This window comes from Paroedura picta, chromosome 1 (assembly GCF_049243985.1).
Source record: "Paroedura picta isolate Pp20150507F chromosome 1, Ppicta_v3.0, whole genome shotgun sequence".
NCBI classification, from domain to species: Eukaryota; Metazoa; Chordata; class Lepidosauria; order Squamata; family Gekkonidae; genus Paroedura; species Paroedura picta.
In genome coordinates, this window is record NC_135369.1 from 73,932,425 (window position 1) to 73,946,486 (window position 14,062).

At 46.6% G+C, this 14,062-nt stretch overlaps 1 protein-coding gene across 4 annotated transcripts in view; it reads left to right on the forward strand.

The window, feature by feature from the left end:
- Window positions 1–14,062, forward strand: part of DLK2 (delta like non-canonical Notch ligand 2) — a 34,720-nt gene that overhangs the window by 13,426 nt on the left and 7,232 nt on the right. For 2 of the 4 annotated variants that reach the window (XM_077343325.1, XM_077343315.1), the window contains exons 3-4: window positions 5,225–5,288; window positions 10,197–10,327. The exons of 1 other annotated variant lie outside the window; for it this stretch is intronic. In XM_077343325.1, coding sequence (XP_077199440.1) covers window positions 5,225–5,288; window positions 10,197–10,327 — 195 coding nt within the window. The remainder of the gene's footprint in view (window positions 1–5,224; window positions 5,289–10,196; window positions 10,328–14,062) is intronic. One more of the 4 variants, XM_077343341.1, reaches the window with a different exon arrangement.

Consider the following 14,062-nt stretch of genomic DNA (forward strand, 5'->3'; position numbering starts at 1 on the left):
GTTAATTCCCCACAATATAATTAATTTACCCTATAAACAATTTATCACCGATAAACTTAATTAAAATTATTAAAAGCAATTAACTGATTTTAAATGGCTGTGCTGGACATGTTAAAAGCTTTGAACACTCAAGAAACTTTCTACAAAAGTTAAGAATTATAAGAGTTCACTACCAATCACCTGTAACTTCAGGGAACGAGTTACATCAGTGGTCCGCAACCTTCTTTAGGCTGCGGACCGGCGGCGGCGGGGAGGGCGATTGCCTGGCCACGCATGCCGTGCATGCGTGGCCGGGTTGCGCATGTGTGTTTGCGCCCGCCCGGAGGCAGCGGGAGTCATGGAGGCGGGCTCCGGGCTCCGGGGATGTCTAGGGGTGGCTCCCTCATGTGGTCAAGGCGGCTGCTGCTGCTGGGAAGCCGGCCCGCATGCCCGGCCTCGCTCATCCAGCTTGGCCTTGCGCTGCGGGCGAGGGGAAAGGCCTGGGCAGGCGGGATAGTTTGAAAATGGGGCTCCAGGGGCGGGGCCGGCTTCCCGATGTGGTTAAGAGGCCATGGCTGTTGCTGCTGGGAAGCTGGCCTGCATGCCCCACCTCGCTCATCCAGCTCGGGTGCGCGCGGGGAGTGGGGGGAATGGCGGGACATTTGGAAAATGTCTCTGGATGTGGCACAGATCCCTTAAAAGTCGGGATAGTAGGGATATCTGGTCACATTAGACTAGGCCCAACCTACTTAGGGCTGTCAACTCAAAACAGTCAACTGGCAGGAGAGCTCCATGAGTAGATGTGGCAGCTGTAGCTAATGATGTCATTGGCAACTTGGAAGTGATATCATAATATGTGCCAGTATTGCCCATTCACGCAGCTGAATGGAGGTGGGGAGAGCTGGTCAGGAGAGGGGAGGAGAACAAGATTTGTGTGCTCTCTAAAGTCTCTGGCCTCTCTAAACTCTCTCCAGCTCATTCCCCTGCTGGTGTTGAAGAAAATACCATGCTCACCTTGAAGTCAGGGGTTTTTACCACTTGATAGGGAAGGGATTAAAAATGGAATTTAAAAAAATGAAACATTGCACAAAAACATACTTTTTGTGACATGGCACAAAAACATACTCTTACAAAAGATTATGCTTCAGCAAATACGAATGTTACATTCTAGTATTTCTAAATCATATAAAATTCAACATTAAGCATATATCCATTATTCACATTTAGAACAGCACTTAAAAAGAGTTAAAGCAATTCAGTGAAGTATTTTCACATTTCTTAAATCAGTCTATCTAGAAGACTCTGGGGCAGCTGGGACTTGGGTGGAGGCAGTGACTCTGATGAAAAGAGGAAACATAAGAAAAGCCTTCTGGATCAGACCAGTAGTCCATCTAGTCCGGCATCCTGTCCAATACAGTGGCCACCCAATTCCTCTGGACAGCCAGTTACAGGGCAGATCCCCCTGATGTTACGTACTGGCTCTGAGATTCAGAGGATTAGTATCTCTGGATGTGAGTATCTCTCTGATGTGATTAGTAGACCATACATTGAACATGAGTCAGCAGTGTGACTCGGTGGCTAAAAAGGCAAATGGGATTTTGGGCTGTATCAAACGGAGTATTGTGTCCAGATCACGGTTGGTGATGGTACCACTTTACTCTGCTCTGGTTCGGTCTCGGAGTACTGTGTTCAGTTTTGGGCACCCCAGTTGAAGAATGATGTAGACAAACTGGAGAGTGTCCAAAGGAGGGCAACAAAGATGGTGAGGGGTTTGGAGACCAAAATGTATGAGGAAAGGTTGGGGGAGCTTAGTCTGTTTAGCCTGGAGAGGTGATGACTGAGAGGGGATCTGAAAACCATATACAAATATCCTTATACATACCTGAAAGATACATAGTAAATAAACTTAGAACGCCATCTTTTAAATCAATTGTAATCTGGGGGACTGAGTAGGTGTGGATACAGCCTACAGACTTAAATAATGAAATCCTTCAAGATGCTGAGTCATTCTTAAAAGTATATCGAGTCCAACTATCTTACATCTGACTTCCTAAAGAACTCTTGGTTGTATGCTGTTGGGACCTGGAGACTTACTGGTTTTAATTTCCCTGGTAGTTCTAAAACTTCATCTCTGGTCACCTCAATTTGGCTCAGTTCTTCAGACTCCCAGTATTTCCACCTATATCACTTCTGCTGGGGAGTTAATTCCCCTGATGATTTCTAATTTATTTGATTCTATGCCATTTTGGTGTACAATACACCAGTGGTCCCCAACCTGCGGCCCGCGGCCCGGTGCTGGGCTGCGAAGGCCTCGGCGCCGGGCCACGGCTCCTTCTTCCCTCCCCCCCCGAAGCGAGAAGCTCGCCAGGCCGCGAGCAAATTGGCCGCCAAAGCGGCTGATTAGCTCGCGGCCCGGCAAGCTTCTCGCTTCGGGAGGGGAGGGAAGAGCAGCTTGCTGAGCTGCAAGCTAATCGGCCGCTTTAGCAGCCGATTTGCTCGCGGCCCAGAGGGACCGGGAGGGGAAGCTGCGGCCGCCGGAATGGAAGCGGCGCGAATGCGCATGCACGTTTGCGCTGGGGCTGCCGCGTGGGCCTCCGGACCGCCCTCTCCCCCCACTCTGCCGCAGCGGTCCGCAGCAAGTGGAAGCTTGCGGACCGCTGCAATACACCACCATCATCAATCTGTCCCTCTTTATCCTGCCTAGAGAGCTTATACCTAGGAATGATGATTGTATCCCATAGATTTTTCGCATTCCACCATGTTTATGAGATACTTACTATATATAAACTGATATAGTATAGTATCATTGAACACCAAGTGCTCCAGCTATTCCATCTTGGCTGGGAGACTTCTAGCATAGACCTATAGATGCCTAATGTGTCTCCCTCTCCAGTAATCCTCACCTCCTTTGGCTCCTTTGTCAACACACATGGCTCCAAGTCAGTTCTATTATGCTCCTGTTATGATTACCCTGATGGTTTATGCAGTCATCCCTTTGAACTGATGTGTCCTGAACTGCTTCTGATGACTTTCCCCCTGGATTAGTTTTTAAAATGATGTGCCATTATTTATATATTAATCAACGGCAGCCTGGTTCCCTTTGGGTTCCAGTGAAGCCCATCTCTTTTGTACAGGTTCAGCCTGTTCCAGAAAGTTCCCCAGTGCCCCCAAAATTGAACCCCTTCCTCCCAGTACCACTTTCTCATCCATGCATTGAGGCCCCTGATCTATGCCTGTCTAGCTAACCCTGCGTGTAAAACTGGCAGTACTTCTGAGAATGATACCTTTGAGGTTCTGGCCTTTAACTTTCTGCCTAGTAACCTAATTTTTTCCTCCAAATGTCATTGATACCAATGTGGACCATGAGTTCTGTCTCCTCCTCAGCACTATCTATCAACATATCTACACATTGCACTAGGCAGGCAAGTCAACATGCAGTCAAAATGCCTGTGACAGACCCCACTCTTCATATTCCTAATTATTGAATCACCCACTGCCAGAAGTCCACCTTTCCCCATCCCACCAGGGGTATCCTCAGTACAAGAAAAGTAAGTAGGCTAGCAACTGGCTAAAGAGAGATCCTATATAGGGATATGTCATGGTTGTATATGGAGAAAGTCAGCTGCCCAGAAATTAGACTGCTCCTCTTAGCCAGATCCCTATCTATAGATAGGTGAAAGTTCTTGTAATGAAAGGCAAGAACTAATGTATGGCATGGGCAAATGGATGCAGATAAAGTATGCTTGTTATGCAGATGCTCAATGGGCTACCCATTTGTTAGTGAGTTACTCAATTTAAGGTATGGGCTGTCATGTACAAAGGTCTTGGCTTCTCTTATTCATTTGACTGCAGCAACAACTCTGCTCATGTCAGCAGGGGCTTCTGCAGGAGCCAACCTGCAAATGGGTAAAATCATCATTTGGAATATTGTGTCCAGTTCTGGGCATTGCAGTTCAAGAAGGATACTGACAAGTTGGAACGTATTCAGAGGAGGATAACTAGGTTGGTAGAGGGGTTGGAATCCATGCCTTATGGTGAGAGGTTGAGAGAGCTGGATCTGTGTAGCTTGGGGAAGAAGAGGGCGAGGGATTGTATGGTAGCTGTGCTTAACTGTGTAAAAGATAGACATGTTGAAGAAGGGGCCAACTTGTTTACTGCAGCTTTAGAGACAAGGACTAGGAGCAACAGATTCAAATTGTAGGAAAGGAGGTTCCACTGAAATATTAGAAAGCATTTTCTGACAGTGAGGCTGCCTGTAGATGGAATATGCTGCCTTGGAGGGTGGTGGAATATCTTTTGTTGGAAGTTTTTAGGAGGCAATTGGCTAAGCAGCTGTCAGGAGTATGTGATTTTTAAGTCCCAAAGAAGGTGTGGGCCTGGACTGGATGTCCCTTTGTGGTCGCTTCCAGTGCTATGTGATTCTGATTTCGAACAACTGCCTGTACACCTGCTTTCTGCATTATGGCTCCCGCCTTGTGGAATGGCCTGCCCCAGGAGGCCAGGAAAGCTCCTACTATCCTGACCTTCTGCAAACTATGCAGAACTGAACTATCCAAGAGGGCTTTTCTGTGCAGGTAAGAGGGCTGCGCTGTACAGATTGGTTTTCAGACTTATTTGAATAAATGATTGGGACTTTGGTCTGCATATTGTATATTATAAGTACATAAGTATTATGTACTGCTTAATGTACCTTGGTAATACTTCTGCTATGCTTCAGTTTCCTTCTGGCAATTCTAAAATCCTAATATCCTAATGCATTAATTATTGAAGGTCCCATTTTGTTGATGGTCCAGACTTGCTCTCTGTAACCCTCCTTGAGACCTTGTGAGAAAGGTGGACTATAAATAACATAAATAGAGTGAAATTGATTCTATGCTTATGGGCAGTGATGAGCTGTGGGTAAATGCGCCCTGATACACAACCAGAGTTCTTCAAAGTGCCTTCTCAGTCACTTTAGTGGAGAAAATAACTTCATATGCCCAAAGGAAATTGCATATGGGAATGGGAACTGCCATGCCTGTTTTAGTATACCCAGTTGTAGAATGTTATGGTAAACATACAGTCTTCAATCAGGGTCCCAGTGTCTTTTGTAGCAGCAAAACTGTCCAAGTAGGCAACCCTGCCAGAAGAAGATATGACATTCTAGTCATGTGCATACTGATTACATTTTTTGGGGGGGGGCGGGGGCTGCCTCCATGTGTGCCTCCACTATTCATTGAGTCCCTCTCTTCACCTTGTGCTGCAGGTGATGACTGCAGTGACCACTGTAACTTGGCCCATGGCAGCTGTGAAGAGGACGGCAAATGCAGGTAAAGCAATGTTTTGATGAATGAGTTTTTCAAACACTGCCTTGCTCCACACCCTCTGTACCAGGCAAGCCAAGATTCAGTATTCATTAAACTCCTTGCATAATTTTATAGCACTTCACAGTGATATAAAAGTGCCACGTAGAACACCTATCAAATTAGGTGAATTCCATAATTTTGTAATTAGGTATAATAAAGGTGTATTCATTGTTTTTCTAAGACTGCACATGCTTTTGAAACCGCATATGGTTGATCTCTAGGAGCAGTTGCTAGGAGATTTGGCTTTTTAAGCTTCTTAATGGCTGTTTTTTTGTTCTGAAGACTAGAGAAGATTTGCATTCATTTATCATTTAGATCCTGCTAAATCCTGGCATGCCTGGTGGGTTTACTGCTTGCAAGATAGCTCAAGATATCAGAGAAATAACAGGCTGCAAGATCACAATTGGGAAGATTTGAAATGTATAAGGCTTTTTGCATTCTCTAGGTTGCATTCTTGTCAAAGGCAATTCATTCTAGAAACCTAGCCTAGGGCTGGAATTGGTTTTTAGAGACTCTCATTCATTATTTTGACACTGGCATACTACCCGCAACTAGGCAATTTTTAGGGCTCAAAATTGCAGTTTTGAGAGTGATATGCATACGAAGTTGAAGTGGTTATTTGTGACACTGGGAAATGACAACCGCAACATCCTAGACCACATTATGCATTTTTCAGGACCCTTTACAGCAATTGTGCATCAGTGTCAAGACCCAACTGTAAGCCTATAGAGAGGGATGCAAACCAGTAATGCTTGCTTTTCAAGTATTATTTATTTATTAAATAAATAATACTTGAAAAGCAAGCATTATTGGTTTGCAACAGAATTTTTCAACTATTGGTGCTGAAACCCCTGGGGCTGTCTTGGTGTACTTCTTAGGTCCCTAATGGTTAAACCCACTCTGGCTTCACCCATCAGAGGAAAACAGGCCTTTGGGAAACCTAGATTAAATCTTCATTAACTGCAGGAGGCAGTGATCTATACTTTAGATGTGTGAAATCTTTTAAAACAATGCATTTGCTTTCAGAAGCCCAAGTAGGTTAAAGCAGTGGTTCACAACATTTTACAGGCTGCGGACCGGTGGCAGCAGGGAGGGCGATTGCCCGGCTGCGCATTCCGCGCAAGTGCGGCCGTGCATGCGTGCATGTGCCATGCATGACCAAAATCGAGCATGCGCAGAAGTGCAGCATTGCGCGTGCACGGCCCTGCTTCCCTCTCCCCCCCTCCCACAGTAAGAAGCTTTCCAGGCCGCAAGCTTGCAGCCTGAGAAGTTTCTTACTGTGGGGGGGGGGGAGCCGCGGCCCGGTGGTTGGGGACCACCGGGTTAAAGAGCCTATATAAAAAGCCTCCTTAGAGGATGCTTTAAGAAGAAGATCAGACATGGTAGGGAAGCTTCAGCGCCCCTGGTCCTCCCCTGCCATGCACAGCTATGGAGGGGTGCTGGGCATGCCCTGTGGTGGACTTTCATGTAGGCCCAGTGAGCCTGGCCAGGATCCCATCTGCCTGAGCATCAGACAAAACAGTGTGAAAAGGATTCATTGAAGATAGAAAGTATGAAAAACATAGCTTCTGGTTATGATCACCTGAGCCTTGTTTTTATACTCACTAATTTCCAGTCACACTTGTAAATGAGAATCTCCAGTTGGCCTTGTAAGTGCTTAGTTTCCTTAAAATAACCAAAAACAAAAACAAAAAAAACCCCTTAAGCCCCTAGGCTGTATGGCAGTTGTACTCTATGCATTCTTTCTCTAGTCCTCACTTGTGGGAACGGGCTGTGATTTCACAGTAGTGAGGAAGATGCACTGTGTGCATGTTCAGAATCCGACTCAGCTTTATTGCTGCTTTCAAATATGTATTTCAGGGCTGGTCCATACTAGTCAAAACAGGTTCCAATGCTAAGCCATGCACTTCTGGATTTACAGCTTGCTAGGATGTAAGAGTGGTCAAAGAGAGGCTTTAAAGTCATATCTGAGGGCTAATCTACAACATTCATTGTTGCTCTGAAATTATTATATACAGTGCAAGTGTAGCCCAAAGCAGAGTGGCACATCCTTCTAAGTCGATTTGCTTCAATGGACTTTGCAGGAAGTAACTCTCCAAACAGTGGTTTGGTTCACCTGCTGCTCTTGAGGATGAAACCGGATGAGAAGCTGAAAGATCTTTAAAGATGTTTCTAGTATTTTTAACATTGCTAAATAACAGTCATGGGAGCCCCTTGATTCAGATGGGGGCAATGGCACTGGGGGACAAGTGTTTTCCCAGCCTCACCTTGCCTGCATACTGCCTGTATGTTTTTTCTCCCAGTGGGGCAGGTAACAGCCCTGGAGGGAGGGAGATTGGATGTTGAGAAAATTGTGTGGGTGGATATTTTTCTTTTAAAAACCTCTCCTGGTGCCACAGCCCTACTCAGAACACACAAACGTGCACACCTGGCAGGTGCTATTTAGCCCTGGAAAAGGTCGTGGTAATCCATTCATGATCCTTCCAATCTTTTCTCTGCTGATTTCTGCAGCATCATGCAAAGAATTCTGGACTCCATGAATCTTGGTGTGGTTCTTCAAGGCACTCTTTGTTGTCTTAAGCAATAACACAGTCTCAGGATCATTTTAACACGGATTGGTTATGCCTTAACTGTCAAGATCTGATTAATAAACTCTTGCTTTTAAAACTAAGTGCTCATGGGCAGCCCTGAGTATTTCTAGTCCCAAAAAAAATAGTCCACACCTAATTAACAGCAGCCCACCACTGCTGTGCACTTGAGGATCCCACAGAATTAATATTGGTACCTATGCAATTCGAGATGTATTTATTTATTACATTTGTGTGCTGCCACTCACGAACTTCTTGTCTTGTGGCGGTGAACAGGAATGAAACTTACAATAAAACAATCACAAATAATACAATCCCATAACCTCCCCAGACCCAAACCCCCATAACCTCCCCAGTCTGCCATATCCACGAAGTCCCCCGGAGGTGAAGTTGCAAAGAGAAACTACTCCAGAGGAGGGCAAAATCTTCTGTCTGCCTGACCTCAACTAAAAGCCTGGTGGAAGAGCTCTGTCTTGCAGGCCCTGCAGAATTGAGTCAGGTCCAAGAGGGCCCTTAGCTCATTCCACCAGGCAGGGTCAGGGCCTTTTTGGCCCCGGTTGAGGTCAAGCAAACTTCCCGTGGACCTGGGATCATCAGTCTATTTTGCACCGCAGAGTGAAGAGCCCTGTGGGGGGGCATAAGGGGAAACACAGTCCCTCAAGTACCCTGTGCCTGGACTATGTATGGCCTTAAAGGTTAAAATCAGTACCTTGAATCTGATCCAGTACTCAACTGGCAACCAATGCAGCTGTCTCAGCACTGGCTTGATTTGAGCCCTCCAAGGTGTTCTCGGGACCCTAGCAGCTGCATTTTGTACCGGCTGTAATTTCGAGATCAAGGTCAAGGGAAGGTGACGGTCGCATGGATCACTGTGGCCAGGCGTTCAGGAGACAAGTACTATAATACAAGTTTGTAAGTTATGTCAAATTGGCTTGTAGCTAATGATTAAAACCAGATATCAGGCTAGACTCCCCAGTGGAGGCAGGGATCCCCCACCCAAGGTCTTGCTCTCCAGACACCAAATATCTGGCCAGTGGGGAACTTAACTAGGAGAAAGAGGAAAGTCCAGGGTGGGCTAAGACTCTGTGGTAAAAGCTGGTTTCTCCATAGACTACTCCCCCCCCCAAAAAAAAAACCCTGCAGCATTGCCTGGAAGTCATTGGCATTATAATGTTACTTCCCGTGCAGTGCTATCAAAGAGGGCTTGGTCTTTCTCTTTCTCCTGGTAAGTCTTTCCCATCCAGGAGGAATCTAGCAACCCTATGGCTGAATAAAGCAGGGTATTCATTTTTCTGCTTCTGCCTTCCCTTCCCTAGTCCCAGCTGCTACTGAGGAAACCCCTACTTAAAAAGAGAGTGATGTGTAAGGTAAAAGCAAAGAGTCCAGGAAGAAAAGGTGATGGAACACAGGAAAAGAAAATGAATTTAGCCAGGAAGGGATTGACTGACGGCTTCAATTAATTTGTTCCTTCCCCATCTCCACTCCTTTCCAGGCAATTATGACAAAAAAGGTCTAGCACATTTCCCCTTTTATCTCTGCAGAAAGGGGGATAGAACTTGCTTTTAAAAAATGCAGAGTGGAGAATGCAGAAGTGGGACATAATATTTTGGGGTAATCGTAGAATCATAGAGTTGGAAGGGACCTCCTGGATCATCTAGTCCAACCTCCTGCACTATGCAGGACACTCAGAACCCTATTACTCATCCACTGTAACATGCCACCTCCTTGAACCTTCAGAGGATCAGCCTCTCTGTCAAATGGCTATCCAGACTCTGTTTAAAAATCTCCAAAGATGCAGAACCCACCACCTCCCAAGGAAGCCTGTTCCACTGAGAAACCGCTCTAACTGTCAGGAACTTCTTCCTGATGTTTAGACGGAATATCTTTTGAATTAATTTCATTCCGTTGGTTCTGGTCCATCCCTCCGGGGCAAGAGAGAACAACTCTGCTCCATCCTCTATATGGCAGCCTTTTAAATATTTGAAGATGGTTATCAAATCCCTTCTCAGTTGTCCCTTCTCCAGGCTAAACAGACCAAGCTCCCCTTTCTTCATATGTCTTGGTCTCCAAACCCCTCATCATCTTTGTTGCCCTCCTCTGGACACGCTCCTCTGAAGATTGTCCCCAAAGTTCCCTTGCCCTGTAACAAGCATTCAACTCCATATCTAAATGAAATCTGAATAGAAGATATTATACCTATGATGCTACATAATTCCTTCGTCACCTGCATGCTATGTGATGGTGCTTTTTCTACATGCCTTGACCTTCTTTTGTTCTTTTGCAGGTGTGATCCAGGTTGGGAAGGGAAATATTGTGAACAGTGTGTGAGGATGCTAGGTTGTACCCATGGAACATGCCACCAACCTTGGCAATGCATCTGTCAAAGTGGCTGGGCTGGCAAGTTCTGCGACAAAGGTACTCTAATGAGACAGGAGGATCAGAAAATCACATGTAAAGTTTGCATGAAAAAACCCAAAGGATCAATGTATACAATGCTCTACATCAGCGGGGTTCCCAGCCTTTCTGAGGTCAGGGACCGCTCAGGGTGAGGGGAGAGCTGACGGCCCAGGTGCTGTGCAAACGCGCACGCGCAGTTGCCGCACATGTGCGTTTTCGCCACCAGGGGCGCTAACGCACATGTGCAGCAACTGCGTGCATGCGCGTTTGCGTTGCCGGTGTGCCGGCGGCTGTGCCTGCCTCTTCCCTTCCTTCTCGCTGTGGGTGGGGGGAGGCAGGCGCGGCTGCTGGAGGACCGGTACTGTGGCCTTCGCGGCCCGGGGGTTGATGATCCTTGCTCTACATTATCACATGGACTTCTGAGGACATGTCCTATGATTTACTGAGAGTTCTGGGTGAATTGTGTCAATATCAGAATAGAGAAGGCTAAGTGGAATGCTGGGGCATACCATGGGCCCTTCTGGATTAGATAAATGGTCTATCTAGTTCATCATACTGTTTCCCACAGAGGCTAACCGGATGGCTCAGTTACCTTATCTATAAGAATATAAGAGAAGCTGTGTTGGATCAGTCCATCCAATCCAACATGCTTTGTCTCAGAGTGGTGACTCCAGCAGCCATTAGGAGTCCACCAGTGGTGCCCGAAGCCCTCCCACTCTTGCCACCCAGTCACCATTACTGCCCTAGACATATTGTTCCATATGCACATTGTGGCTCATAGCAATTCATGGACCTCTGCTCTGGATGCATGGATTATGAACATATAGTTTATACAATCCCTTCTCGAAGCTGTCTGTGCTTGTAGCACCATTACTTCCTGTGGCAGTGAATTCCACGCGTTCATTACTGTTTGAGTGAAGAAGTACTTCCTTTTATCTGTTAACTAGATTTAAAGCCCATTTTAAAATAAAATGGGAGCTAGAGGGCTTATTGGCGGGCTCCCCCCAGATAGTAGAAGGCTCCAGCGTGGGCAGGGACGGCGTGGGGCGGCTGTGTGAGGGGGGACGCGTGGTGGCTGGGCCTGGAGAAGCCGTTGTCCTCCTCCCTGCTTCTGATCCCAGGAGGCGTGTGCAAGGTCGGGGTAGGAAGTGGGTCCGGAGCGAGTGCGTGCGGCGGGAAGGTTGTATTTTGGGCGGGTGGCCGTGGCGGCGTGGCAGTTGACCGATGTCGGAGAGCAACGTACCTTGCAGATGGTGGCTGGGAGTGGCGGCGGTTTTTGCCGTTGGCCACGAGCGTCTTTGGCAGTCCAGGGGGCCGTCGTGCAGCGAGGCGATGCGTCATGGGAAAAGGTTAGGCGGGAGGCGGGTGGGCTTGTGGCGCGGCGGCGGAGGCGCGTAGCTGGCTGCGGATCGTCTGGGCGGTGGTGTGTGCATTTGCGGGGCATGTTCGTGGTGGCGGTGAAGTCCGGGGGCAGCCAGGGAAGGTGGCAAGCAGGCATCCGGAAGTCGTGTGTTGGGGCTCGGGGTGGGAAGGGGGGGCCAGCGGCGGACGGTGCCAGGCGAGTGTCGTTGGGGCAGGAAGGGCGCTAGAGGGCCTGGGCTGCGGCGAGGCTGCTGGGGCAGTATTAGGAGGAGGCGGCGGCAAAGCTGCAGGGCTGGATTCCTTGTGGAGAGGGAAGGGAGATGGTTCCCTGCCGGGAAAGGAGCAGGGCGGCCGCTATGCGCGCCTCCCAATTGGCCACTTGGCCCCTGAGTGGCACTCAGAGGGGCCCAATCAGGAGCCGCTTTGCGGCTCCTGATTGGCCCTCTCCAAGTTTTTATCCCGGACAGGTCCCGCCCTAACTCCTCCCCAACAGCCCTTACTCTATTATTTAGTTTGCGGTGTCCCGCACCGCGGGACAGTTTAAAGATAAGCCTACTGCTCATTAATTTGAGTTTTCATGAATTCTTGTAATGTGATAAAGGGAGAAAAGTCCTTCTTTCTCTATATCCTTTATCCCATGCATAGTTTTGTAAACCTCTATCACATCATCCTTCAGTTATCATTTCTTCAAACTAAAAAGCCCCAAACGCTTTAATTGAATATGGGCTGCAGTGGTACAAGTAGAAGCTTGCTTCTTGGGTTCTCCCTGGGCTCTTGCCCATCTGTGACATTTAAATGAGAAGCCATTTGGATTGCTAGAATGGTATTTGCTCTGCTCTGATACAGCACAACGGTGACTTTGTTGGTTTTGCACTTCTTTGGGTTGTGGTTCAGATCATGCAACTGACCTGCACTGCTCTGTTCTTTTCCTGACTGCTGTGGTAGTGCTATAGGAACAGGCATCTGAAAGTCAAGCCATGCCATGCCTCTACATTCTTAAGACAGTGCCTAACATGAACTGGAGGGTGAGATACTGATAGAACTTTCCAATACTAGTGATCATCTACATGTTCACTACCTGATTTGATGAAACTTTCTTTTATTGCTTCTAGCTGGCTTGGAGGAGCTGCATCATTTGCCTAGGGACTTTATCGTGTTTTTCATTATTCTAGTGAACTAACTGCCTGAATAGAAGAACAATAAAACCTTACTAGTAAGCAGCAGATTAAGTGACTTCCTGTATTCAGTTTTGAGGTCTTCCTTGTGGGAATGGAGATGGAAAGGGGGCCAAACCACCCCTGTGGATTAGCTGGAGAATATTATCAAATAGTGAAATGAAACCACTTTGAATTGGTGGCCATATTTTCCATGCCATGGAGTTGGGCATATTACCATAAGGCAAGCAACTCTTCACATGACATTGGAGAGAAACTCCATGTTTAGAAATGCAAAATAGACCAATTCATTATCAGCCATGGACCTCCTCAGCATTTAATGTCAATCAGAGAAGCTCTGCCTCAAGTATCAGCCAGACCAAGGCTGTGGAGGGTTCCCTGAAGAGTTTCTTCTAAAAAAGGAAAAGACCATAAGGATGAGTAGGAACAGCAATGTGAACACAGAACGTTCTTCCTTCCATGATCAGGTTTCCATTCTTAGCCTGACTTCACCATGGTCCTAATCCAGGCAGATATTCACAAACTTGCTAATCATCATTAATGTATCGAATTCTCAACATGACCAAATATGTGGATATTTAAATTCAGAGATTGGAGTCAGGAATTGCCAAGACAGATCTTTTTATGTACCTGAAAAAAGTTCTAGACTTGCAGAAACTATTACATTGACCCAGGCTCTCAGAGAGGGGAACCCCAACATTGCCCTCATCAAGGCTGCAGGAGGCCCCTCTGGGAGGGCCAGTATCCATCTTACAAACACATTTTGGATTCTTTCTAGTTTATCCAGGACCTAGTCTTCCCAACCCCACATTTCAACACCATATAGTATGCTGGGAATCACTTTGCAGATAGCTTATAGCTTATAGGTTGGATACACCATACCACAACCACCCCTTGAAAAGAAGAATTTCACTATAGCCACACACATACCCAGCTCCTTGTTGTTGATATCTTTATGGCAGTTAAAATGGGCTCCCCATGAGAGAGTCTCTGAGAAAGTGATTCCTAAATATTTATACAATCTATACTGTTCAATCTGAGCATCCAGTATTCTCCAAACTGATCTTTTTGGGTGTCTTCCAAACACCATCACTTCTGATTGAAATAATTTGGAGTGACTGGTGATATAGCCTGTTAGTTGTATTTTATTGTATGTATTATTATTAACCATTTATTTTAAAAATCATACAGCTATTAATTTATTAATCCATTGTGG